Here is a 27,472-nt window from a genome sequence, read left to right on the forward strand (position 1 = left end):
GACTAATAGAAATGAATAGTAAGAACTATAATAAGTCAAAAGATAAAACTGAAGGAATCTGTAGTTTCTCCACATGTGAACCACAGATTATAAAAAACAGGCTTGCGTGCAGCTAGAGTCAACATCAGTTCATACAGTAAATTCGTATCTTCTATACCCACCAAATTGAGCTTGTTAGCAGCCACCATATTCTGTAGCAAGCTTTGAGAGAAATATCATGACTCATGAGCATCATTTTACGAATAGCAATCTCGTAAAGAAAAACTCACTGCATTTTATTATGTTATCTTTTTCAGAACCTTACATTTCTAGTTTGAACTTCTGTACAAATGAATGAGGCCCTTGCGCTTCAAAATTCGAGTTACTAAAGTTAATTTTCGACCGACAAGATACAACAGGGAGGGCGTCTCAATAGATATTGAGGATGACACACTCGATCATTTCTTCATTGATTGAAAACCCTGACAGCATTCGATCACTTATGTATCAAAGGCTCAGTTGGTTATAGTTAGTGCGGTCTATTTCATTCAACCTTATGCAACATAAGATATGCTCTGGCAAGTCTTCTGCCTTGTTGCCCTGTTTCAAAATAACAAGATGCAGAGTGCAAAATCAGATCTAGATTTTTACTAAAGCCAATAATTAGTGTCGCCAAAAATCTCAACGAAGATGGTTACCTGAATTGTCAGGCCAAAATCCAAGATGCTTAACTTCAACCTTTCCTGGAATGCTTCTACACCTTTTCTGGCAATGTAGCCGAATCTGTGCATATCAATATCGATCTCAAAGTAGTTTTGTCCCTGTAACAATTTTTATGGAAAAATATCAAAAGCATAAAAAACAATCTTTATTTTTCTTTGATGCTAGATGAATAGCTTCCTCCCACAGACTCATAATAATAACTACTGAAAACTTCTATTTCAGAATTCCTGCCACAACTGAGCCTAGTGAATGGAAAACAAAATGTAGAAAAAACAGGATACTTGCAATTGCATTGCAGGATTGCATGCTAGGTCAATACAAAACTATAAGTTCTCATTCTCCTTTCAAATTTATATTTGATAAATACACAAGCAACCTTAGAACGAACTGCAATGGGCATGTTCTATGTTTCTTCTTTGCAGTCTCATACGTGGCAGCTTTGCATCCGAGTATCAACTAAAATATATATATATATATATATATATATTTTTTTTATATGACGGGAAACCACCCCACAGCAAAGCCCTTAGGACTCACCCATGGAACAATATCAACTCAAATATGTAATGTCTTACCAACCTAATATGACATGTTACTTTTTAATAAGACAGAATGATGCTTCAGATTAACCAAAAAAAAATATAGCAAAATGTGCAGGTCACATGCCTAAATGTAACAAACAATCAGCAAGAAATTGCTTGTCAGGAAGATGGAACAACATTTTTTTTATAGAGAAATGATTTGTACAAACTTAGGGTATGCAAGCTCCACGCATTCCCTATGAAAAAAGTGGACTTTGGGACCCACGTAAAAAAAAAATTCATTTTTAATGGTGGGCCTCAATTTTATTCAAAGGGAGTACACAACATTTATACATCCTAAGACTGTATCTAGAATTACTTTTTTTTAAAGAGAAAATGGAACAGTGTTTGATATGGAAAAATCATCTTGGAGGAACATGGAATTAACAGAAACTTACCAAATAAAACTCATGTTGAGGGCGTGATAGAACGGGTTTTTCATTGTAAGTATTCATAAGCTTCTTCTCAGCCGCACTTAGATGAAGCTCCTCCACATTTGCCAGCCTGCCCAAGATTTTTAATCTTTCCCTAAAAGAGGAAATTGTGTCTACAGGGAAACCTCTAACTCTCTCCACTTCATCATTGATCAACCTCTGTTAAGAACAGAAACAAAAACACTTAAGGTTAATAAAGTAGAGCCCAATAAATACAAGGACGATCATAAAGCTACCCAGATAGAAGCATTGAGAGATATTAAGATGCAGAAATAGAGGTGCAATCATCTTACATTGATACTTTCTCGGAAATGAGTGGGAAGCTCTTTTAAATAACTTTCAGATAGCTTAAAGTAGAAAACCAAGCTCATTCCTTCTCCATCAGTTTCACTTTGAAAAAATGTGGCAGGATATAATGGTATCTGCAAGTAAAAAGGATATCAAAATATTGACTGGACTAGCTTTAGTATTTAAAAAGACAAAAAAGAGGGAGGAGGGGGGTTCTCCCCTCCCAAGTGGACAAAGAGACTGCAGGCGTATTAATTATACCCCTACAGGATGTATTAAAAAATATCATCAAGTGTCTAGCACAGGCACTATGGTAGGAAAACAAGAACCAATTGTTTGCAGCTTCTTTCTACTAGCAATGATGAAAGGGACACGGTGCAACATTCAGGCAAGGGAAAAGAAAAAGATATAGATACCTGAATATTTACAACAAGTATGGAAGGGATTTCTCCATGTGGATTTATATGAGGAAGTTCCACAAAACGAGCAATATGATCAATTTTCCTCGGAGATAGGAAGACGTCAGCGCCGAAAGGATAATACGCAGCACGGTTTGGAGCAAAATCTTTCTTTTTATCCCTGTCAAGTATATCAAGAATAAGTGCAACATCCAGATGAAGAACAAACAGCCCAATAATGGGAAAAAAAAAAGCATATAAATGGAAGAAACCATAACCCTACAAATAGTACTACATCTCACCTAAAATAATTTTTCCCCCTGACTTTGAAAGCACATGGTTCTATATGTGACCAACAATCAGGCATTCTCTTCTCTAAGGGGCAGTTAGAAATCGAGGAACCTGCTATCGGTCTTTGCAGAAGCGCCTTGGGTGAAACTGAGACAACAAGAGAGCACGTACTTGAGCTGATGGTCAACTGATAAACAATCTTATATAAGAACTAATTGTCATTATGCTGGAAAAAAAAGGAATTACGAAAAGGTCACCTAAAGATGATAAGCATCATTACATGTAAAATGTGTAGGCTAGATATTTTTTAAAGCATATCTGTTTGAAGAAAACAAATACTACCTCTTAGTCTTCCACCTATATTCCACCATGCACTCAAGCATGAAAGATCTATCGTTGCACACAAACATGGTATAAATACACTATTCAGCAAAAGAATGGTATTAATTACACTAGTTCCGGGCTTGTCACTTTTTTCCCATCACCTTGGCCACAGCAATTAAGGTCTCGTGTGGATGCACATAGTCCGGGTAATGTTGTCCCAAAAGAATGGTATTAATTACACTAGTTCCGGGCTTGTCACTTTTTTCCTATCACCTTGGCCACAGCAATTAAGGTCTCGTGTGGATGCACATAGTCCGGGCAATGTTGTCCCACTCCATTATTTACACGAACATGAGAAAGTTATTCTACCCTTTCTGAATTAAAGTTTCCAATAACAAGTACTCATAATGGTATTTATCATCGATGTTTAAATGAGGTTAAACATTGATAATAAATGTTAACCAACTCCTCCTTCTGAGCAAGGCTCAACATATAATCACATATACGACCCCTAAGTAGGAGCCACCTTCATGACTGATAACAGAAATGCTAGAGCGATTTTTTTTTTTTTTTTGTGTATGGGTGGGTGGGTGGGTGGGTGGGAATAGGATTGAAAAACACTCACCAATTGTCGGATCAGCAAGTCCTTCCCTGAATTTGAAGGAAAGCTTCGATGGCGCTCTTCTCCTCAAACTCGGTGCGCCAGAACCGAATGTTCTTCTTTTTTCAACCACCGCAGTTCCAGTAGAAGCAAGACACGGCAAGCAAGTATTCGGAAGAATACCACTATGATCCGGTGTTACTGCTTCATCCCCTCTACAACACACATCGGATTTGAACAGAGACTTGGAATCTTTCCAATGAACCTTATTGGCATTCAGATTTCTAGAACCCTCTATGGCAGACTGGTTTTCGCAATTCTTTTCGAAATTAAAATCCTTTCGGGACGAAAACGTTGATTCAGAGCCGTTCGGAGAAAAAGCATCTGCACGTAATTTTTTTTTGAAGTTCTAAATTCAAGAATAAGTTTGAATAATTTTAATGCTTAACTGATTTTCAATAAGGGGAAAAAAAAGCATACCACCATGAATGCTATAAAACTCGTCGTCCAATTCGGACTCGAGCACTGAGGCAGAATCAAACCATGCCGCATCTATACTTGCTGAACAGTAAATCATCACAAATAAGAATTCCAAACCACCCCAATTATCAATTAAATTACAATTAAATCAAGCATGGAATTAAAGAAAAAAAAAGTAATCAAAAAATAATCAGGGAGAGAGAGAGAGTGCGAGAGAGATGAAGAAGAAAATAGCAATGATGAGGTAGAAGAAGAACCTTGGAAATTAGGATTAGAGTAAGAACGATCAATGGGGCCCCGGGAATCGACCTTAGGCTCGAGGGTATTAGATGAAACACGGCGCTTAGAGAGTCTTCTTCGCTTCCGATTATTCTTTTTCTTCCTAGGCAAACGGAGTTTACCTCCCACGCAGCCCTGTGGCCTCGAACCACAAGCCCCCATTCTCTCTCTCTCTCTCTCTCTCTGAGCTTCTTTTTGCTATTCTTCGTTTCCCTTCTTTTCCTGTGTAAAATCTCCAACAAGCTCCGATCTTTGTAATTTCTGTTTTAAATTAGGCCGAGTCTCCCCGGGCCAAAATTCGAGACCAGTTGTAACTGCAGGAGAACCTTCCGCCGGGGACTTCACGCGCTATTCTAACGGCCATTAACATGCCACGTGGTGACTCAGACCGTGTCCGTGTGTCCACTTTTTCAAAAGAATCGTGCTGAGATTTGACGAGTACACTACACTGTACGCGTCCGAGGTCTCTTTATTTTCACAATTATTCTCTTTCTTATCCCATTTAATTATTATAATTTTTTTAAATTTTTATATAAAATAAAATTAATAATTTAATTTTTTTAAATTTTAAAATAAAAATAATATTAAAAAAATATATTCTAACTTTTATCTCAATTCATTTCAATAAAAACAAATAAGATATGAAGAGATTTTTTCAAAAGAATGTGCTGGCTCGGTCTGGATTGATAGTTATCAATCTATTTCATCTCATATCATTTTATTATATTTTATCATTATTATTTTTATAAATTTATACACAAAATAAAATAAATAATTTAAAATTTTCAAATTACAAAATAATAATAATATTAAAAAATAAATTTCTAATAATTTTTATTTAATTTTTAACTTTCATCTCAATTCATTATCTAAACCTAATTTATCTGATATTTGGTAACGGTGAAAGGATAAGAGTGATAATTCTAGATATTTTCATAGAATGTATAAGCATCCCATTCATTAAAAAAATATATGTATGAGATTGATCTAAAAAATTAATTTTTTAATATTAACTTTTATTTTTTTAAGTATACGATAATCTATAACTATAACTAAATTACTTATCAAATAATTAAAAAGAATATATGAACGCGTGTCTCAATCTTTCACGTAATTCGACGAAATAAGCAACTATTTGAAATCATGATAGTGACCAGTTTGAACTATTTGTCTATTCAAAAAATCTAGGTAACTTTCTACTATTCACATAAATTTCACACATCATATATTTTTTTAATTTTTATTATTTTTTTTCTTATATCAAAAATTTAATATATAAATAATAAATAGAAGAATTGAATTATTTTTAAAAAAATAAACTAAAAATAAAAGATTTAAAATTTAAAAAAATATGACGTGTGAAAGTTGGAGAGGTTATGTAAAATTGCTTTTATCTATAATAATTCTTCTCATAAGTTACTATTTACTACTTCACACCTTATATTCTATAAAAAAACATCTCACATATTAAGAAAAAAATTGCAGATATGAAATGTAAATATGAATAGTAGCTGATGTATTGCATTTTCCTTTGTTTATTGAAGAAAATTATATATCAAAATTTAGAATAGTTTTTTAAAAGAAGGATTTTCAACTTGAATAAAATATGAGATGAAATGAGATGAAAGTTGAATAAAATATTATTAGAATATAAATTTTTAATATTATTTTTATTTTAAAATTTGAAAATATTGATTTGTTTATTGTATTTTGTTTAAGAATTTAAGAAAATTGTAATAATTATATGAGATAGTTTGTGAAAACAAAAAAGATGTTTAAATTTTTTTTTATAGATTTATAAAATATAATTTTTTAGATAAAACCTAGAATGACATCTGTCTAATCCATGAGAAAAAATGGATTCGGTTACTTGGGCCTGCAGATAAGATTGAGATTCTGGGCTTGGGTCTGAATTAACTCCATCTGTTTTTTTCGGGAGAGCCCGGGTTCACTTCGACTCCTGCTCTCTTTCTTCAGGCTTTAGTTGCCAGTCTTGGCCCTTCTCAACCAATTAACTGGAGAAGTAACAGCCCTACTTCTTCATGGGCCTTTTTTAAGGTAAAGCTTCCTTCGTGGGGACATCCCCTCAGTTAATGCTACTCAATTTCAGCTCAAACGCACCCAACACAATACCAACACAACCTCATTCTTCTATGCAAGTCATAATTTAAGCTCTCTGAATAAATTAATATATATAGAGCAATGTTAGATATATTTTTAGCGTATGTAAATTTTGTGTATTTTTTAGTGTTATATTTTTAAAGAGAAATGCTATACATCAATCACTATTCATTCCCACATTCCACACCTATAATTTTCTTTTTATAGAGTGTGAGAGTGTTTTTCATAAGATGTGAGATATTAAATAGTGAATACTAACTGATGATAATTATTTTTTATTTTTAAAATATAAATTCTATTAACCACGTTCATCTTTTTTTCTATTGCTCTTATCTCAATTCATAACTTTCTTCTTTCTTTTTAAAAAAAGCTTTTTTTAACATTTTTTACATCTTAAAAACTGTTTATTGTTTTCTCCGGCATACGCATGGTGTATGTACTGTACTCTAGTGCATCTTTTTATTCTCTTGAACCTTTTGTTTTTAGCTATTACTGTGTACCTTTTTGACTTTAATAAATATGGCCTGCACAACCATGCCCTCTACGCTACTCTGTCTAGTATGTCTTCCTACAACTCCCGCATGGTCCTGACTAGCTAATAATTCCAGCTCAATCCCACAAATATCAATATTTTATGAGAAATATTGTTCTTTCTGTTAATTTTAGTTTTTTCAATTGTGTTTGCAATATAGTAATTATTTAAAAAATTAATAAATAAATTCGCTTAGATTTTGTTTAAATAGTGAAATGAAATGAAATAATTTTAAATAAAATTTAAATAAAATATTATTAAAATATTATTTTTTAATATTATTATTGTTTTAAAATTTATAAAAATTGAATTTTTTATTATATTTTAAATAGAAATTTAAAAAAATTATAATTATAAGATAAGATGAGATAAAACTATTTTTATATGCGATCGGTGCCTTAATACGCGTGATTAGAAATGAAAAGATTTAAGGATAAAACTTTGCATTCCAAATATTTTACGCATGAATTTGATGAACATAGGAGCGGATGTTTGGGGCAATGTTGACAAATCAGATGGTAAGAGTCTAAAGTGCCCAAGTGAAACTGATCACATCTGGATTGGATGATAGGGGAACATACATCCATGTGGGATCCCTCACAGGATTGTGGGCCATGTTTTGATCACTCGTACTGTCACCTAGAAGTCATGAGGGTTTATATTTTAATGGCAAAACGGCATTCTGTCAATCAAAGGAACTGCCCAAGATCGGAATCTGTCTCCCATGCAGCAAAAAGGCACTTAAATTTGAATCTTAGTTACTTTGGACCGAGTCTTTCCTTCTCGAACCAATCAAAAATCAAACCAGAAAAAGAAAGCTAAGGAAAAAGTAAAAGAAAAAGCAAGGAGCAGATGTTGCTTCTTCCTTTTTAACTCTGAGATGTTTTATTTGTTGAGTTTTGTAATGTATAAGTAAGTTTACGTATTAATCTATATATTAATATTATTATTTTTATATTTTAAATTTAAATTAATATTATTTTTAATAAAGTTTACTTTCTGATCAATCATATTAAATAAGTGTGCGTGTTAGTACACAGAATCGTTTACAATTAAATTTTTTCTTATTTGTTTACACCAGCGTCCATGTATGTCCCTATATTGTGTTTTTCTTTGCCTTAAAAGAAAAAGGGAGTCTTTGGATGAAGCTCATGCAGTTTCCCAGATGTTAATAAAAAGATTACAAAAATCATTCATTTTTTTGGGTCAGATGCTGTCCATTGCATGCTGCTCATTCAGTTCTGTGTATGCTGTTCTTTCTTTTTACTTTTTTGGGCAAGAGAATATTACAATTAGAAAGCCATTTTGCATGTATACGGTGGTGGGATGTGAGTCTCTACAATCATCCAACAGACTGAAGGATGCAGCCAGTAAATTAAGAAGTACAGAAGTTTAGAAGAAACAGATCATACAAAGAGGGAAAAAGAGAAAAAGAGAAGATCGGAATTGCCTTAGGTGGGGAGCACAAGCCATATAAAAAGAACAAATACAAGAAAAAAAAAAAAAACAACACCAAACCAACTGCAATGAGAAAAAAATATTTTACAAGCGGATTTCATCATGTATTGGGACTACATAGAGGAGAACCTTTCTGGGGGAGGGGTAGTTCCTTTTTCTTATGGTGTCCTATTTGATCATATTTTTCTCCGTGCAAAGGAATCCCTATCCACGAATCTCTCTCTAAAAATATTCAAAGTAGGGACAAGAAAACAGCTCTTGGGATACCTCCAAAAGCTCAATCTTTCTCAAGGTTCCCCCGTGTATTTTGTCTGATCAGAAAAACTCTGCTTCTTTCAGTAAGCACGAAAACTTTACGGTTCATGCAATCGCCAATCCAAGTAAACCACGCTGCTGCTCTTGGAGAATGCTCTACAATTAGAGTAATAAAGAGAGATTAATGATCAACTTCTTCTTCTTCTTCTTCTTCTTCTTCTCTCTGTCTCTGTCTCTCTCTCTCTCACAGGCACACACAGATTATTAATCAACACAAATCTTAGGATGGTTCCAAATGATTAGTAACTGAATGAATCGCACATAATCTCACTACAAAATATTTATAAGCACTCGGATCCAATCATATATAACATTTTGCATCAGTGTTCTGGACAACACGATTAAACTTGGATTGCCTAATGATTGAAGGATCATAAAAAATCCAAGTCTTTTGCACATTGCCCCTCCACACAATTTCTGATGCTTCTCAGCTCTCCACGCTCAGGCTCGACCAGGCGGTCGTCCAGTCTTCACCACTCTCCTGAATAAACATATCACAAAACACTAACATCAGAGAGAGAGAGAGAGAGAGAGAGAGAGAGAGAGAGTCATTATTTTTAGGGCTGGTTTCATTTTCTTGATAGCTTTTATCTTGAAGGTTGAAATAATAGACTAAACAAAAGGCAATTTCCGTGACAAGCTCTATGATTTATTTACTGGGAAACTTCCAATTGGGAGCTTTTAACCTAAAATATTAGGAGTATTTAAGTAGTATGAAAGGTGTATTGAAGAGACTAGTTAAATGGAGGCACCAGATCTCTTCGTATTGAACAACAAACTTTTACGGGAATGATGGTTTTAGCACTTTTAATGGGCCATTAATGGAATAAACTTGCAATATATTAATGAAAATTTGAACAAAAGGGAAAGGAGTCATCTCTGTATGTTCCCTCCTAACTAAAGTGGTCCACTTCTTTCCCCGATGTCTTTATTTGTTTCTCATCAAAATAAGAGAAAGATTGATTCAAAGAAACTTTTAGTAAAGAGTTCAAAACTATCATCGACTTCCACGCATATCATATATCAGTTCATGATAATCTTTCTTTTATGATCCACCGCCTTAGCGACAGCTCAGGTCACAACAGGGGCTGTTGAAGAGCTAGGTCTGTTTTGATTCTTGATGTTAAATAAAGACGAAAAACACAACAGTTCTCTGCCATTCTGATCATTAGATGTACAAGAAAAGAGCAGAGACAATAGTATTTTTTTGAGTGCACTGTCACTCTTGAAAACCACGTTGAGATTCAGAGCAATTATGAAATTGGAGTCGAGCTTTTTTCTTCTTTGGGTTCGTTCCTCGGCTGAGGAAGAAGGTCCCTCCCTCCATAATTTAGAAGCGTAAAGCAATGTTCGTTCATCCTCCACTTTACATGAGTATGCTTTTGACATGGTACATAAATTATAAGGCATAATTGGTTAAGAAAGAAAAAAGAAAGAAGTACCTGTTGTGAATTGGATCAGGTCCATTAGGTACTCTTCTCTTGCTCACGTAATTAGGATCGGAATGCCAATGAACAGCACGCTTTTCTCTTCCAATCTGTTTCCAATACTTGAAGATTTCAGTTGATCTTACCGTTAAAGTCGATGTTTTACTTGCCCGGTTTGCTAGGATTCCAACTGTCAATAGCCAAATGACACCCACAAATACAAGAGCTGCAAACAGAACTTTGAAAACCCTACTACCACACACCATGTCTGTTCTTCTCTTTCTCCTATAACTTTTCAGTCAAGCAAATTGGGAGGATGTTCAAAGCAGTATATGAAGAGTGACACAAAACGACCATGTTGAAATGGAGAAGAAGAGGATCAAAAAGATTATGGAGCTCCCTCCCACTTGAGCAGAACAAAAGAATAGAAGAGAGAATACAGTGGGAGAAGTGATTAGGTGGTGTTTTTAAGTTGGCGCGGAAGAAGTGGGTTTGTTCTATATATAAAGGCAGAACATAGCAAGAAAGTGAGTACAAAGGCCAATAAAACAAAAAAGTTGGTTATTCTAGTTTGCTTTATGTATTGAAATGGGTCCATGCAAGGTCTCTTTATTTATTTTGCTTCGAGCATTTTCATGCAGCAAGCAAAGGGGACCTCACTATTCCCCTAATCTGGCGTACTCTTGAGTTTTGTATAACACATAGCCTGGTGCCTACATGGAATAATGAGGGTCCAGATACCTCCCAGTATTGGTAGTTGGTTTCCAAAATACAACATTATCTTAACCTCGAAATCAAAAAGATCTCTCTCTCTCTCTCTCTCTCTCTCTCTCTCTCTCTCTCATAACATCTGCATCTCGAGTATCTGAATTCTCAAGGAATACCCTTTATTATATCTGAATGGCAAGTGCTATTGTCAAACCAGAAAATCTTGATGCCAAGCAATTGCAGCCGTACGCTCTGACAGTAACATATTTTGCACAAGTAGTTACATTTTCTATCTGAAATTTCATACACCAATCCCATCAAGTGTACACGGAAAGATGAGCAAAAAGAAAACAGAAACTAAAAGAAGGAAACCATTGAAAAGAAGGGATTCAAGAGAAACTATCAAGTGAATCAACTGTTATTTATTAATGCAATCCGGTCAATTTTATAATTGGGGAACAATGTTTTCCTGACCCATGGTCACTCGCACGTACCCTAATTGGACACCACTCAATAGGACCACTAATAAATCATTAGCGTTCCACATTCTTCAGAGAAGGATGACCACGTCACTCTTCCAGACACACAATACAGACAGTTACAGAGGAGTAAGAAGACAAACATGCAATCTCATATGAAATAATTCTACCAAAATGCAGTAGAACAGAACAAGGGTCTATGAAATTCGCAGGAGACAGCAGAGTAGATTCCTTATTATGGGTACCTTCTCAAGATTTCATAAAAAGTTGTATAATATACACTCATATTTGTCACGACACAAGATGAGAAAGTAAAAGGGGATAAGCAGATTCTAAGTTCTGATTATATTTGTTGCACTCATGATAACAATAGAATGAGTCCCTATCCAGCATAAGGATCTCTGCAATGAACCAGCATGGCTGAGAGTGACGGTTGAAGAAAGTACTGGTCGCAATCTCCTAAGTGCTAGACCACATGAGAGGACTGCCACACGTAATGCAGACAGTGAAGAATTATCATACTAAGGTAAAAGACCTTAGAACACCAAACATGTGAGTAACATACACCCAATGATTGCATTCTTGGTGTCTGAAAAGAAAGTTTTTGCCTATCATTAAACCGATTATAGATTATAATAACCTGTTTGGAGAAAGTCCCACATTAAATCGCCATACTGAAGCAATCACCATAATGAACAGATATTTTGATAATGTTAAAACAGTTCCTTCCTATCCACGCCCCCCCCCCCCCCCCCCCCCCCCCCCCCCCCCCCCCTCTTCTTCCTAATACAATGCCTATTTCATCTTCGAGGAGAATAAAGGTTCCATTTTTCTATCCAGCATTGAATTACAGTCATTTTCAAAGCTAGATGGTTGAATGCACAGTTTCATAGTCTTTAGTGCATAATTCCCTTAAAATAGAATGTAGTTATGCAATTCCAGTAGGATTGCAGTTCAATAATACTTGTGGGGTAACTGTTTCAATTATGAGGGAAATGAAAGGTCCACAAGGTCACAAATCATTAATTCACCAGTGAAAGTCCCCCAATTTCTTTGGTCCCACTGAAGGGATCTTCTCTACAGCAATTTACTTTTGTGGTCCCTAACTCTACTATTAACAATCCAAACAGAGGAATAGGAGGGGGAATGGAAGGGAAAGAAAATCAGAGTTAACATTACCCATGAAAGCTCACAATGGAGAGTCAAAAGTGCTAAAATAAGTGGATCAAGATGCTCACACGTCCGCAGGTTGCCCGGTCCCAGAATAGGAGAGAATAAATAGTAATTACCTATAAGTATTTGAAACATAGAGACCCCAAACCAATCCGAATCAGTTAATAATGAGTCCAGAGAATACAACTCCGAACCCATCAGCCTTGAATTAGACATAATGAATTGGTGACCAAACTCAAGCCCATTCCTGTCCAAAATGAGCATGCTTCAGGTAAGCTTGAGGAAGTATATCTCGATATAGAAGATAGGCTGATTGCTTCTTGTTTTTTTCTATCACAAAAGTAACCCATCTCGATCATCTTCTAGAAAACAGAAAAGATGCAGTTCCCCCTACAGATCTCAAAGTATCAACTGAAGGTGGCCCACCCTCCCCCGTTATATCAAAATCTTCTTCTCTTCATGGTATTTAGTATTTTTATACATTGCCCCTCTGACAATGTATGCTCTTCACAAGCCCCATTGTTAATTCCATTCTACAGAAACCAATAGATTTTAGGTGTCAGCCCCTTGTATTATAAAGATTAGTTAATGCAATCATTCAGCGAAGATGCCCTGACACCTAGTTTTACGACGCCCAATGGCTGGCACCCACCTCTAATGGTATAACTTAGTCCCAAAAATCTCAGCTACCTCATCCAAGTTTCAGAAGTTTGGGGAGACTAAAAAGGAGCCAAAGGTGGGGAAGGGGAGAGCTAATTTTTCCCCGTCTTCAAAACAACCTGCTTATTGGTCTTTTAAAAATTAAAACGGTTCCAGTTCATAATTTAAATTGAAATTTTGTCAAAGCCACTGAAACATTTTAAGTTTATTTGACTGCTGATTTTTTTTTTTTTTTTTTTAACTTGTAAAATAAACATTCAGCAATCAAATTAACTTCAAAATACTCGTATAATGATTCCCAACATTAAAAAATATGCGCCTATAATGGCCTCTATTGGGTTAAAAATGACATTCAGACTTGCCATGATGCTTGTAGTGCTAGAAACAACAGAAGATGCCAATTGTATATACATAACAAATTTCAGAACCTTGGATACTGAGGGAAGATTAGAAAATTTATACCGACTTGTTAAAGTACTCAAATACAGATTGTGGAATTCCCTACGTCTGTTATAAATCAGACTGAACCAGTTAAGCATACAGGCAATAGATTTTGGCCTGCAATGAATGTATCTGTTGATCTGTCTATAAGTTTCAACAATGCGCATTGAAAAACAAGAAATAAATGATTCTCAACATATTTGAACATACTCATGGAACAGATGATGCCATTAAGTCCGTTACAGCTCATGTGGCAAGACAAAAATTCGACAGGAGAAGACAGTACACCAATTACTTAAAGATTTTGGAGATGCCATGTCCTCCACTGCATACCCTTTTCAGTTCCAGGTTACAGTTTCCATCTCCAAGACAGTACACCAGTTACTTGTAGATTTTGGAGATGTGATGTATTCCACTGCAAACTCTTTTCAGTTCCAGGATACAGTTTCCATCTCCACTAGCGGATCTGGGTTAAACTTCTACTGCTGGCTTCCAAAAGTGACTTTTAAGGCTTCCTTTTCTTCTGGGCCCATGTCGGTCCATATATCACTAAGTGTGTCCGACCAAACCGCCGATCAGTTATCTGCGCTTCCATTTTACCAGTTAAAATCCCATAAAACACAGAGATGTCACTTTAACATGCATAACCATACTCGATGGCATATTGAGAACCACACATCTAGTTCTTTGAATGATATATGTAGACCCAATCCATCTGGAAAAATGAAGGTGTGTTTGGTGATAGCAGAAGCATAACTGAAGAAGGTGATCGTGCATATACGTAGAGCCACTTTGATATAGAAAATTTACTATAAACCCACATCATATTGCCACCGGTTTGAATTATCCAATTTAACATCCATGCCACAGAAAATGTGCAGCTGTGCAGTCATTACGATGATGAGTACGATGATTCATTAGCTCTTCAAAACTTTATTTTTTATATAAATATGATTATCAGAATTACCTTCACCAGGAATCCACATGTATCAAGCATGTCCGTTCTTGAAGGATACTCAACTACCTAGGAAAGTTCATCAAATTAAGAGAAACACCGTTCAAAAACAAATACATACAAATCCAAGCTAAGCAGAACACATGAAATCTGAGCTTACAATAAAGGTATCTTCTCCAATTAAGGGTGACTTTGAAATCTGGCCCATTAGAACTCCATAGTCAACTTCAGTGTATGGAGGGGTAACGCTAATGTAATCAAATGACCCATCTTTACCTACACAGAAAAAAAGAACTATATTGTGACATATAGAAAGGGAATTCAATTATATAGCATTTTTATCTTTAACTATTTGTTATTTTAATTATTATGCTCCATGACAGATCTGATGCAACAATTATTTTTCTTATTCTATATTCCTTGTCACATGTTTATTGCATCGTGATACATGTCCAGACCATTCAATATGTGTAAATTTGGCCACACCCGGCTCTTCTTTATTTGCTCTAAGGATTTTGGGAAATATGCTTATCAGCATATGCATGTAAAGGGGAAATTATGAATCCAAAGATTAAACATTTTATTGTAGATAGAGATGAAATTCATGAGGAGAGGTCAATGAGCTGCTAAAAGTTCTGACCCATATCATTGCACAAGAGGTCTTTTGGGTACACTTCTTCAGTATTGGTCATAAGTTATGTTAACTAAATGGCAAGCAAGAAAAGCCTATCAATGTAATAACATTGATGTATGTGTGTCGTTTGCAAGACCTTCAGTATGTTGAGCTCCACAACTACAAGTTATAAAGCCGCAGATGCCACATGAATCCACTGAGATGTACAAGTTTTTTCTGATCTGGAAAGTGAGTACCATACTCAACTATTAAACTTATAATCCCGATCCAGGCAGATTTTGTGATTTGATATAACTATTAATTTATATTCTAAGAGCAAGTTCATCGTGTCCTGGCAGATCATATTATTCTAAGCAACATGCAGGACTGATACTTTTTGTTCAGTAGTTTTTACTACACATTCCTCAACAAGATAAATGTTCTGGTTAATTTTATGCATATGTTTCTTAAAAGCATATGTACATGCATGCACAATCTCACACACAGCCACACAAGTGTGCACACACACACACACAGAATAGCACTTACCTACAAATTGCTCAGCGCGTTCCAAGAAATTTTCAACACGAACAGTATGTATTATTGAAACATCAAGAAACCCAGTCCATTCCAAATTTGGACGCAGAACATCAGACACAACCCAAGGATCCATCTCAACAAAATGCACCTGAAAATGTTCCACTCGATGAAGCAGGAGTTTCAGCAAGATTAAAAATGCAACGAACTTTTTAAAGCAAAATTATACAGCATATTTCCAGCAATATTTATGGGCTGTTGGGCTCTAGCTCCCTAAGTGGACGTTCCAAGTATCAAACCATCATAATTTGTGATCTTAAGAGATACTTAATGGGTAATTGATTGCACCTGAGAGCATCCTCGGCTAATCGCTTCAATCCCAACAGATCCAGTACCACTATACAAGTCCAACCAGCGGCCAGGCCTTAAAGCTGCAGGACAACCACTAGCTGCCTAAAAAATGTCGAATAAGTTAATATCACAAACATGAGTGTTCGTACTTCATATAAGTATTTTCCTTATTGAATCGACCACTAGTGTTACAATTCAAAGAACACTAACTGATCAGAAAAACATAAACATTTGTAAAGAAAAACGTAAGCAGACTTTAAGATTAAGATAAAACTAGTACCTGCAATATATCAAAGGCTGCACCTTTCACAACTTCCATCATCGGCCGTACATCCATACCCTTGGGCGACAACAACTTCTTTCTTCGAGCCTTTCCGCCAAGCACCTGCAATGGCCAGAAATTTATGATTTCTTGCACCAAGGAAACCTTAGACTGCCAAGATTGAGGGGGGCGGAAGCATTTTAGTGTTCAACATAGTGTAAATTGCCTTGTCTAGGTTTTCTACCTACAATTACAGGGCTACAGGAAAAGGCAGTAACCATCTTTTGGAGCCATAGCCATGACAGTGTTAATATATGGAACCCGCATGCCATGATTTGTATATCCGGTATCTACCTCAATTAAAAAGTCCTTTAGCAGTGTAGATAAGGTAACGTCACATAGTACACGTAGGAAAAAGGAACCATTCAAAAGTCCATTTCACAGCAGTGCTTGCATCAGAATTCAAAACCAACATTGTTTAACGCATAATAATTTGAATTTGGAATTAGTGTCCTATGGTCATCAGTTTTTCACCCTTGCAAAAGTAAATGATCAAAAGAGACGAATTAGAGAAAAGGCATACCTGAAGCAACTTATGTGTAGCCCGTGGTGGCTTAGGTTCCTCTGGTGGTTGGACTGATTTGCCCCTTCCTCTCTTTTGCAGCTCCTTTCTCTTCCCAGTCTAAAATTCATATATAAAATCACCAAAAATTCCAAGGAAGAAAAAGAAAAGGAAAATGAAAGTGTTACTCGACTAAAGCGAAATTAAAAAAACTAACAAACAAACTAAAGACAAAAAATAACGAATTTCTTCCTGATTTCGGTTTTCTCGGCAACCAAACGGGAATCCGGAGGAGGGAGAGAGAGAACCTTAGGAGGAGTAGGTTCAGATAAGAACTCGTCAGGGTCGAGACCGTAGCGCTCAAGCAACAACTTCTTCTCCTCACTAGCCAAACCATCTCCCGCTTCTGCTACCATGACACGAAACGAGAAAGTTCAATAAGAAAACAGCAAAATTTGAAAAAAGTTGTACACAGACAAATGAATTACGAAGTTACTGTAAGAGAAGACGATGATAGGTGGTCGAGGCCGATTGCTCGATCTGGAGGAGATACTGAAGAGAGGAATATTTGGAGAAGATGAGCCAAGGTTCATGCGCAGTGGCAAGAGAATTGGAGACGATGAAACCACCGCCATTGCCGGAGGTTTGGCCTTAAATTCTTATCATCGAGTTCGAAGCGAGAACTAGGACAGAAGAAACACCCATTTCCCAACAACATCGCGTATTCTTGCATCGAACGTCGTCGTTTCTGCATTGGGCAAATCCGAAAGTGAGCCAGCGACGCATCGAATCCAGTCCGTTTTAAAACGGTGCGTTTGGAAGATTTAACCAGCAGGTGTTAAAATAATTGTTTGGTTGAATACTCCCTTGAGATCTTTATTTTTGTAAATTAATATTTAATGAAATTCTGAATAGAGAAATATTATAGCCACAAAATAATTACACAAAAATAATCTCATAAATTAACATGATTTGATGTGATTCGTCAGATTGTAAAATTACTTTTATTATAAAATAGATCTAACGGATCAGATAAAACTATATCAATTTATAAGATTATTTTTATATAACTTTTTTGTAAATATAACAGTCATCTTCTGAATATAGTGTATACAGTCATTGCTACAAACTGTTCCTCTTCATTTTTTTGGGCCCCAGTAGATGAATAAGACCCTGTTATTTTTTCAAAAAATACCCTGCTATTGTTCAATGATTCTTCAATGTCGAGATTCAAAAAATACCCCGTTATAAAAGTGTTGGCACCATTGAAATATTGGCATCGGAACTGCCCCTCCAAGTAGCTGAATATTTTCAAAAAAATACCCAGTTATTGTTCAATGGTTCTTTCAAGTGTTTTACATGGCTTATGTGCAAACTCAACCGTGTGTAATATTTATGAGAAATTTTTGGCATCAGCCCACTGTTTACGGGAGTACACCACACACCTTATGTGTCTTTTTTTTTTTTTTTTTTTTTCTACGAAGCACGTTTCCCTTTCTTCCTATTCATCCTTTCACCACCAAAAGAGAATTCAGGATCTGCAAGTCTGAAGCTTTTCTTGAGATTTTCTCTCAACCCATAATCCTTAGCTTCTTTTCCGAAGCTTTGATCATTTTCTTGTTCTTCACACAAGGAAGAAAATGAAGATAAGGCTGGCTCAGTAGGGCCACCAAGTTGCTGTGGCTTTGGAGGAAGAGGCAGGTTGGCTCAATAGGGCCACCAAAAGGCAGAAGAGGTGGAGACAGGAAGAAGTTGATCTCAAAGTCTATCAAGGCGGGGCTTCAATTCACCATAGGTTGGATTGCTCGGTATTTGAAGAAAGGTCGCTATGCCGAAGAAGACCCCCAAGAAAAGCCTCTCCATTTCTACCCATTTTGTATGCTAGGGTTTTCTTGGTTTGATTTTTTTCGTTTTTGATTGTGGGCTTACAATTTGGTTTACTCTGTTAGGAACAAAACTTGATTCTTTATTTTTCCTTTCCATTGTTTCGTCTGAAGGTCGTATGTGCAGCAATTGGATCATTTCGGAGTAGTTATTTGATATATATCCCCACGCCTTAAGAGAATATGATTTCTCATCGATTTGGTGAAAGTTTATGCATTGTTTGTCTGTTTTCAATAATATGATATTTTTCATAGGAGTTTTCCTTACTTGAAACAAAATTCCTTAGAGAGTGAAACTTTCGGAGCGCTAGTTTTAAATTTTGGAGTGGTGTGGAATGGAGAGACAGTATTCAAACCGAGTTTTGATGCCAAAAAAAAAAAAATTTGACATGTAAGGTGTGCTACAGATCAGCCATGAATAATGGCTGATCCGTAGCACTTCTCTGTGAGAATTCACTTTTATAAATTTAACTAGCCACTTTTCAACAACACCAAATAACACTCTCCAAATCTATCATTTTTCTATTAAAATATTGATTTTGATATTTTTATTTATTTTAATTCTAATTGTAATTTGAAGTGGCATTAATTTTCTAACGTTGATATTAGATTTTTAAAAAAAAATTGGCATCAACTAATCATAATATTGCAGAACTAAAACTTGAAACACTCCAGCAAGATGATGCCACATCATTGAAATGATGATTAATGGAGAGTGACCGCCTTCTGTGTTGAGTTTAAGATTTGGCTGCTTCATGGTTTTAAGATGAATAAGAATTTTCTAGAGTTGTGAGGTTACGTGAAACGAATAGCACGCGGGAGAGAGAATTTTTTATGTCAAAATAATATTTGACCAACAACTTAAACTCAACAGATTTGGCTAGTGAAAATGATCAAAGTTAAAAATATTGTAGTTTTGTTGAGTCCACTATAATGAGTTTTTATGCAATATAGTTAAACTTTGGCCAAAATATAATTTTATTGAGTCCACTACTAGTACTCTTAGTAGCTAATTTTCATATATTCAGTGGTTTGTATAGGGAAATCCAGTATGGATTTAGCATTTTTCACATGCATCTCATGAATAACTTCACTAAACGAGTCTGTTGCTATTTAGTTTTTTTTATTTAAATATACATATTTAAGTATTAAGATAGAATGACAAAAATAACAAATCACATATTGATTAGGTGGAGGTGAGTGGTGTAAGACTTCTATGTAAAATTTCTCATTTTTCTGAGACGGACACCAATTCACCAACAGCAAATCAGTCACAGAATCACAAAAGGGAAATTTGTTATCGAGGAAGCACCTCTGATTTTTTCAGTTCTGCCTGTTTAAGGGGACGTGCCAAACTTACAAGTTCAAGGCACCAATCTACCTGAATGATTTGTTGAAAGACTAAGCAAATAAACAAAAAGATTTGTTGAAAGACTAAATGCATATTGCCAAGTCTACAACCAGTGCATTGCACTGTTAATACTCAAAACATTCCAAAATTGTGGCAGATAAGTTCATATTTGGAGCTGATTTCTTGAAGAACTAATGGTACTTTGGCAGAGTACTGCAAACTATGAAAGGGATTTCGACAACAAGTAAAGTAGGGAGTATGAACAACAATATATCATGTACAGAATAACATACAGATTTTGTGGCAGCCATTGCTAGTAAAGCAAACCAAGTATAGATTTAAAAGAGTATCTCAGGTATTCTGGAAACACGGGTCATTTTTTCGTTTACGGAATCTTAATGCTTCAGAGAGCTTAAATGATTAGGCTGTAAATAAGGTGACTGATACCTTTAATGGCATACTGATGTTAAATGGCAGGCAGGCAGCAACAAGCAGGGGAATATATCCCCAGTGTCTTGAAGACTTTTAGCCTCTTTTTAGAGGCTGTATTTCATACATTAAACGGCAAATACATTTTTAACCTGCGGTTTTTAAGTATTTTATTGAAAGACACAGCTATACGTATAAATGGAACAAAACTAGCTATAATGGAGATGACAACCATTTACATTAGTTAAGATCCTTCAAACCCTTACCACAAGATGTAGAAATCCTCAAAACCACTTTGTCATGCTTCCTCCTTCATTGCTCCGGAATCATTTCCTGGCGTACCAAATATCAGTGGAAATTCATCGTCTTGTTCAGAGAAACCATGGTCTCCAGACATACTCTTCAATGATTGATAAACCTGGTACATAGACCACCTGTCCTTGGGCCGAGAAACCACACAATTACATGCAATTTTCAGGACCTGCAAAATTTCCTCATCATGTCCTTTTCCACAAAGAGCCATATCGATGGCATTTTTTATTTGACCAGAAGTAGAGAGTTGATTCACCCAATCCACCAAGTTGCCCTTAAATCCCTCCTCAGCGGTGCTGACATCAAGAGGTTTTTGACCAGTTACCAATTCAAGAAGTACCACCCCAAATCCATAAGCATCTCCTTTCGGGGAAGCAACCAATGTGCTCCCGTATTCTGGAGCTACATAACCAAGTTCTCCCAAATCGCCATTGACAAAACTACTCTCAATAGAATGAGTAGTAGTCATCAGCCTTGCCAACCCAAAATCCATTATCCTAGCATCGAAATCCTCATCAATAAGGATCACATTGGAGCATATGTTCTGATGCAAAATTGGAAGGTGGCACCCATGATGCAGCCAAGCAAGACCCCTTGCCGCACCCAAACTAATCCTAAACCTACTTGGCCAGTCCATTGCATCCCCACTTCCATGCAACAAAGAATACAAAGACCCATTAGACATGTACTTATAGACCAAGAGCTTCTCTTCCTCCACCACGCAAAACCCCAAAAGGGGTGCCAAATTGGGGTGTTTAAGCTGGCCTAATCGATTCATCTCCAAACGAAACTGCTTCTCCCCAAGCTTACAAGTACTCAAACGCTTGATCGCAAGTGCCGACCCATCAGGCAGCACTGCCTTATAGGTAGTCCCCGTTCTAGTGGTAATACTTATATTTTCTGGGCTGAAATTGTTGGTGGCCGCCATCAAATCTGCCAATTTAACCTTGACAAGCGGTTTCTGAAACAAGGAAACTTGAACAAGCTTGTGAGTCCTCAACCTCTCAGCCCAATCATCATCTCTTCCAAACCCATACCTTCTCCTAGTCCTCTTACTCAACCTGAAATGGTACCACCACCACACCCCAAAACCCAGCAACAGAGACCACGCCGCACCAAACACTCCGGCAGCAATTATAATCGTCAAATTCTTCTTATTCAACCCACCGCACTTCCCCAAAGGTCCTCCACAAAGCCCATCATTCCCAGTAAAACCGGCCTTATCAAACGTGTCGAAATACGACGGCACCCTGCCCGTAAGATCATTATTCGCCACTGAAAATTTATTCAGCCTACCCAAACTAGATAGCCCGTCAGGTATGGTACCAGAGAGCTTATTATCCGACATCATCAGAGTATTCAGATAAGTACAATATGCAAGTTCGGGTGGGATAGGACCGGAAAGACCGTTATTAGATAGATCCAAGTTTACTAAGAAAGGCAACCAGGTACATGTTTCTTTAGGTATCGTACCGTTCAGGTCGTTGGCCGAGAGATCCAGGTTCTGCATGTTTCCGCAGTATTTCAAGGACTCCGGAACCGTGCCTGACAGCTTCATGTCGCGGAGTTGGAGGCCTAATATGCGGTTCTCGCGGTCATTCCAGCAAGTGACCCCGACGAACTTGCATATGAAGCCCGCGGACCTGTTGTTGAAGCTCCAAGAGCTGAGCTTCCCCAGTGGATCGTTCAGTGAGTTCTTCAAACCTTCGAGGCACTTGAAGTCGTCTAATTCCACCACCTGCGCCTTAGAAGCATAACACGCGAGAAACAACGCAATCGGCAGGATGGCAAAGTTAAATATCACGAGAAACTTGTTGGCATCGCTCAAACTACTCATGCTGATCATCAAAAGCGAAACAAAACCAGCACCCAATTTTCAAATATGCAGTTTCTAAGACTAAAAGAACTCAAAACCATAAAAAAAAAGTCCAAGAAAGGCGATGAATGTTTACGCGTACGACTGTTGGAAGCGGTAAGGGGGAGAAATCAGGGCCATTGACTTGGTGCGGTAGGAGAGGAAGTACTACTGGAGAAGAATTGGCATCTCGAACTTAATCTCAATTCCGTAAGGAGTGGGTTGGATGGTGTAATTATTGTTGGTATGGTTGATGAATTGTTTTTCAATGGGTTAGTGTGTACTAGATCTGATTGATAATTACAACTTGTTTGACTAAGGTTTGTTTGATTAGAGGACTCTAATTAAAGGCGTTTTTGACCAAAAGGCTGTAGACTGACCAGGTCCATTGAGAATGCCTGGTTGGATGCAGGAGCTCCACCAGAAAAGAATTGATACTCTTGCCGTCTTCATATGTTCATCTCTGTGGAATTTTCCTTTTCTAGACAGCCAATCAGAAACTGGCACTTTTTTCCATTTGGGAGTACTGGGTGGAGAAGGTTTGGACTGTAGGTGGATTTCTACATGTGGGTGCATGGATCGAAACGGTCGTATTGGTTTAGAAGGGAAACCAACGATCATATGATTATAAAGATAATAATATTGTAATCATAAATACCATCATTAGAAAATGGATCATTCCTTATATATTAATCTTGAAACGAAATGACCCAAGAATACATCTTATTGCAGAGAAATGAACAATTTTCATCGTAGATAATTTTTTAAATGAATATATGTTTATAACTTAAATGTGTGATGGGATTTCAAGGAATAAAGGAGACTTTGTCGTTCCATGGAATCCAGAGTGCTCATTAGTTTGAAAAATCATACGACTTTGCTTTTTTAAAGAAAGCATACTAAACCAAGTATTTCTGCAACAAAATTAGAGTTGGGGATTATCATGAATTTTAGCCTAACTTATAATATTTACTTCTAATATATTTTAGCGTCGTGATTGGGGCTTTGAAAATTCTGAAACGGGAGAGTGGTCAAAGATGAAGCAGTAAATGTTACGTTTGCAAGGTGTCAGGCTGTTTGGATACAAAATACTCTCTATCATCCATCATTATAATTTTTTTAAATTCTTATATAAAATATAATAAATAATTTAAAATTTTAAAATATTAAAATAATAATATTATTAAAAAAATAATATTTTAATAATATTTTATTCAACTCATCTAAAATCATATCGTCTCATCTCATCTCATTATCTAAACAAATAATCTGTATGTATGGCTTGTTCCTCCAAAAATAGTATAGATTTTAAAATCTCGTTTGTTTTCATAATTATCATTATCTCATCTCATTTAATTATTACAACTTTCTCAAATCTTATACAAAATAAAATAAATAATTTAACTTTTCAAATATTAAAATAAAAATAATATTAAAAAATATATTTTAATAATATTTTATTTAACTTTTAACTCTTATTTTAACTCTTCTCATTTCATCTATAACAACAAACTAATCCCTGTCACGAACAGATTTGTTGCGGTCAAAGTGTCAAACACTTGCAGAAGTGAAGTGAATATTACGGAAGTTGCGAAGCTTTCGGCCTAATTTAACTACCGACCCAGTTCAGTTATCAATCATTTTGGATGTGATTTTGAACACTTGTTTTACAAGAAGAAGGCTTGTTGCAAGCGCTTGGTGTGAATAGCGTGTAAATAAAATTGACATTGAGATACTTGATAATAGAGATAAGAGAGAGCTGAGAGAGATGAGAGAGAGATGAGAGAGAGATCGAGCTGATGAGAGAGAAAAATCGAACTGATGAAAGAGAACTGATAGGAGAGAGACAACCTGAGGAGGGAGAGATATAGAGAATTGATGAGAGAGAGTTGATGAGAGAGAACATATACGTTTAAAGAAAAAATAAACAATTCATTTTAAATCTAATATGATATAGATGACTGTATGCTGATTATATTTAACGACTGTATATAGAAGAACTGGTTTTATAATAATTACTTCACAAGTTAAGTGTTTTTTCTAAAAAAAATAGATCACAAGTTTATTGCTTTACGAGTCTATGTGACGTCCTATCAAATTGGCTCGCATTAATATATATTTTAATCACAATTTTTTATATATATAAATAATCTTATAAATTGACAAAATTTTATATTGTACATAATATTATAAAATTATTGTATTGTAAAATAAATATGACATATCACATGAATTGTAAAATTATTTTTATTATAAAATAAATATGACGTATAATATGAAACTACGTAAATTTATGAAATTATTTTTATAAAATATTTGTGTGGCTTAACACTTCCCTTATATATGTATATATATGTCGAAAAAGTCGCACAAGAGGTCGAAAGGGGAGAAAAAATAATTTTTGGCCTGCTATGGTGATCCGGGCATCGATCGATGTGATTTGGAGCCCCTAATAGTGGTCCGGTGCGTTTGTACGGCACCGGTGTGTACATCCATGACGATGAATAAGAAATAAATGCAGGAAAAATAAATGGGAAGGAGACACTCAGATTTAAGCGATTCGACATATTGCATATGACCACGTGGCATTTGGGGAGGTAAAGTACACTATAATATACTTGTTTTACAGTCTCTCATCTTTACTGTATAATAGAAATCATAACTACATTTTCTTGTATAAAAAATATCGTCACTAGTCTCCTCCGAAAAAGAAGTTGAAGTCCCCCTAGAGTTATCAGACCCCTCTTTCCGAGTGCTTCTCGGTAGTGGTGAGGAATGGCCGCTTTTTCCCTTGCATGTCTGGCATTCTCTCTTCTATTCACTATTTCATTTTTCCTTTCCGTCACTTCCTTACTTTCCCTCTGACACATTCTCTTCCCATGTTCCCTCCTTGTCTCCCATTCCTATCTCATTCTTTTGTCTTTTAATGAGAACCCTTTGATGGACTAGGCCTGATTATCTGGCTTGGGATATTTTATCCCCTTCAATGTATATATTGCAATATATTGAATCAAGTGTTACACCTATAGGCAATTAAGCATTAATCCATATGGTATAGGCTTTATCTAATAATTCCTAAGTAATTCTACCATACCTTCTAATTTATATCACTCACTTTCTTCTTGAGTGAGTAATATATATTTAAAAAATATATATTTAAATATATATTCTCCAACACTTCCCAACAAACTCCAACAATTATTTTCATTTTTATTTTCACAACTATCCCCAACAAGCATTTCTAGTTGAGCAACAAATTGTGCTACTACAACTATCATTTCAGCACTACCACTATTGTTCACAATCCAATAATCTATACTTTCAGCATTATAACTATTGTTGTCCAAAATTTACAAATCAAATAAAATCACATGTACAAATAGACTACTCAAGACAACTAAAATCAAATCACAAGCTTTACAAAGAGAGAAAAAGAACATGCAAGGATATAGTTGCTGCCCAAATTTATACAAATTATCACAAAATATTGTTGCCCACATATAACAGCAGAGCCCATAGTTGCTGCCCACGTATTATCACAAAATACACAGAAGCATATAGTTGCTGCCCAAAATTTACACAGAAGCATATAGCTCCTTTCACATATAGTTGCTGCTGTAACATGCATGTAACTTGCTAATGAAACTAGTTGCTGCTGCAACATACATGTAACTTGCTTCTGAAAACCAAAAACAGATACACTCCCAAACTCATGCACATCAGACTGTTAGATTAACCAAAATAAAATACCTTGCATGTTGTCAGATTCACTTGAGTCTTCCAATCAATGAACTTTGATTAAACAATAATTCTTGCAGGTTACAAACCATACATAATCCTGATAGGTTTTCCATTTGTAGGAGTATAATTCAAAACCCCCATAGCAAGGGCAGCTGCAATTTAAGTAGATACTTATCAACACAAAGCTTGGCCAAAAAGTCAATTTTAAAAACAATAAAGAAGAACAAAACAATAACCATACTCGCTGACTCTCTTTTTTCATATGCATAGCAGGATAACTAAAAGGACAAAGGAAAAAAGGATAAAATAATCACTAGAAAAAATTGATTGTTGAAGAAAGAAACAGTTGAATTAGAAAAATAATATAACTCCTAACCTTTCGTAACTCAAGCAACTCTACAGGTTTTCACTACACATTAAAATATAATTATATAATTATAATATATTTAATCATATAACATACAAGAATACACATATGTAGATAATTATACATAGATAAATGTTTTTTTTTTATATGCATATTCTAAAAGAGGGCACATGATAGTTTGCTCACATCATATTGGAAATTCACAAGCTCAGTGGTCAAATAAGTCTGTTTCACAATTGCAGAAGTAATAGGAAATGGGGAATGCTGGCACTTGACCGAAATTACTACAGAAAACTAAGTGTCTCAATAGAGTACTAATATCACCATCATAGGATCTCAGAAGGTCATTCCAAAGCTCACAAATACTATGTATATACATATTCCGTTTTTAATTTTCACAATCTTAGGCTCATTTCTAAGAGAGGTCCAGAATATCAACATGTTTACAGAAGAACATTCTTCTAAAGAGCTCTTGGTCATAAGAAAGCTATTAAAACAAAAAATGTATTATATGTCTTTCCCTTTCTTAATTTTCAGCAAAAACCAAAGCAGATACAAATTA

General features: G+C 35.7%; 4 protein-coding genes across 7 annotated transcripts; all 4 read right to left on the reverse strand.

Moving 5' to 3' along the window:
- Positions 1 to 254: 254 nt before the first annotated feature.
- On the reverse strand, positions 255 to 11,088 carry LOC121249860. Its single transcript, XM_041148687.1, has 10 exons — positions 11,034 to 11,088; positions 4,357 to 4,549; positions 4,100 to 4,180; positions 3,644 to 4,003; positions 2,706 to 2,841; positions 2,422 to 2,584; positions 2,011 to 2,139; positions 1,682 to 1,876; positions 678 to 800; positions 255 to 579 (listed from the first exon to the last, which is right to left on the reverse strand). Exons 2-10 carry the CDS (start codon positions 4,538 to 4,540, stop codon positions 487 to 489), a joined length of 1,464 nt encoding a protein of 487 aa, XP_041004621.1. The 5' UTR covers positions 4,541 to 4,549; positions 11,034 to 11,088; the 3' UTR covers positions 255 to 486.
- LOC121249863 (CLAVATA3/ESR (CLE)-related protein 25) lies at positions 8,457 to 11,020 on the reverse strand. Its single transcript, XM_041148689.1, has 2 exons — positions 10,247 to 11,020; positions 8,457 to 9,285 (listed from the first exon to the last, which is right to left on the reverse strand). The coding sequence occupies exons 1-2, from the start codon at positions 10,495 to 10,497 to the stop codon at positions 9,246 to 9,248; spliced, it is 291 nt and encodes a 96-aa protein (XP_041004623.1). The 5' UTR covers positions 10,498 to 11,020; the 3' UTR covers positions 8,457 to 9,245.
- Positions 11,089 to 13,877: 2,789 nt separating the features above from the next.
- On the reverse strand, positions 13,878 to 17,673 carry LOC121250691 (putative rRNA methyltransferase YlbH). Of its 3 annotated transcripts, none has more exons than XM_041149875.1 (9): positions 17,469 to 17,671; positions 17,281 to 17,381; positions 16,994 to 17,092; positions 16,429 to 16,533; positions 16,146 to 16,250; positions 15,810 to 15,948; positions 14,808 to 14,923; positions 14,660 to 14,716; positions 13,878 to 14,275 (listed from the first exon to the last, which is right to left on the reverse strand). In XM_041149875.1, exons 1-9 carry the CDS (start codon positions 17,605 to 17,607, stop codon positions 14,198 to 14,200), a joined length of 939 nt encoding a protein of 312 aa, XP_041005809.1. In that variant the 5' UTR covers positions 17,608 to 17,671; the 3' UTR covers positions 13,878 to 14,197. The 3 variants fall into 3 exon arrangements, with proteins under 3 accessions (XP_041005809.1, XP_041005810.1, XP_041005811.1); XM_041149876.1 differs by having other exon boundaries at positions 17,281 to 17,378; positions 17,469 to 17,670; XM_041149877.1 differs by having other exon boundaries at positions 14,219 to 14,275; positions 14,660 to 14,712; positions 17,469 to 17,673.
- A 3,048-nt stretch (positions 17,674 to 20,721) lies between these two features.
- On the reverse strand, positions 20,722 to 23,197 carry LOC121250083 (inactive LRR receptor-like serine/threonine-protein kinase BIR2). Of its 2 annotated transcripts, none has more exons than XM_041149011.1 (2): positions 22,906 to 23,197; positions 20,722 to 22,785 (listed from the first exon to the last, which is right to left on the reverse strand). In XM_041149011.1, exons 1-2 carry the CDS (start codon positions 22,941 to 22,943, stop codon positions 20,934 to 20,936), a joined length of 1,890 nt encoding a protein of 629 aa, XP_041004945.1. In that variant the 5' UTR covers positions 22,944 to 23,197; the 3' UTR covers positions 20,722 to 20,933. The 2 variants fall into 2 exon arrangements, with proteins under 2 accessions (XP_041004945.1, XP_041004944.1); XM_041149010.1 differs by having other exon boundaries at positions 22,900 to 23,196.
- Positions 23,198 to 27,472: the final 4,275 nt, after the last annotated feature.

The sequence above is a fragment of the Juglans microcarpa x Juglans regia genome, chromosome 2D, assembly GCF_004785595.1.
Source record: "Juglans microcarpa x Juglans regia isolate MS1-56 chromosome 2D, Jm3101_v1.0, whole genome shotgun sequence".
NCBI lineage: Eukaryota > Viridiplantae > Streptophyta > Magnoliopsida > Fagales > Juglandaceae > Juglans > Juglans microcarpa x Juglans regia.

Excerpts from the sequence above, each read along its gene's own strand:
- LOC121249860 (XM_041148687.1), bottom strand. The coding sequence starts at position 4,540 with ATGGGGGCTTGTGGTTCGAGGCCACAGGGCTGCGTGGGAGGTAAACTC. Across the intron at positions 4,004-4,099 it reads GTTTTATAGCATTCATGGTG|ATGCTTTTTCTCCGAACGGC; the intron begins GTATGCTTTTTT and ends AATTACGTGCAG. Across the intron at positions 2,140-2,421 it reads TACTTGTTGTAAATATTCAG|ATACCATTATATCCTGCCAC; the intron begins GTATCTATATCT and ends TTTTACTTGCAG.
- LOC121249863 (XM_041148689.1), bottom strand. The coding sequence starts at position 10,497 with ATGGTGTGTGGTAGTAGGGTTTTCAAAGTTCTGTTTGCAGCTCTTGTA. Across the intron at positions 9,286-10,246 it reads CCTGATCCAATTCACAACAG|GAGAGTGGTGAAGACTGGAC; the intron begins GTACTTCTTTCT and ends ATGTTTATTCAG.
- LOC121250691 (XM_041149875.1), bottom strand. The coding sequence starts at position 17,607 with ATGGCGGTGGTTTCATCGTCTCCAATTCTCTTGCCACTGCGCATGAAC. Across the intron at positions 17,093-17,280 it reads CTGAACCTACTCCTCCTAAG|ACTGGGAAGAGAAAGGAGCT; the intron begins GTTCTCTCTCTC and ends TATGAATTTTAG. Across the intron at positions 14,717-14,807 it reads TTGGAGAAGATACCTTTATT|GTAGTTGAGTATCCTTCAAG; the intron begins GTAAGCTCAGAT and ends GAACTTTCCTAG.
- LOC121250083 (XM_041149010.1), bottom strand. The coding sequence starts at position 22,943 with ATGGCCCTGATTTCTCCCCCTTACCGCTTCCAACAGTCGTACGC. Across the intron at positions 22,786-22,899 it reads CGCTTCCAACAGTCGTACGC|CATGAGTAGTTTGAGCGATG; the intron begins GTAAACATTCAT and ends TTTGATGATCAG.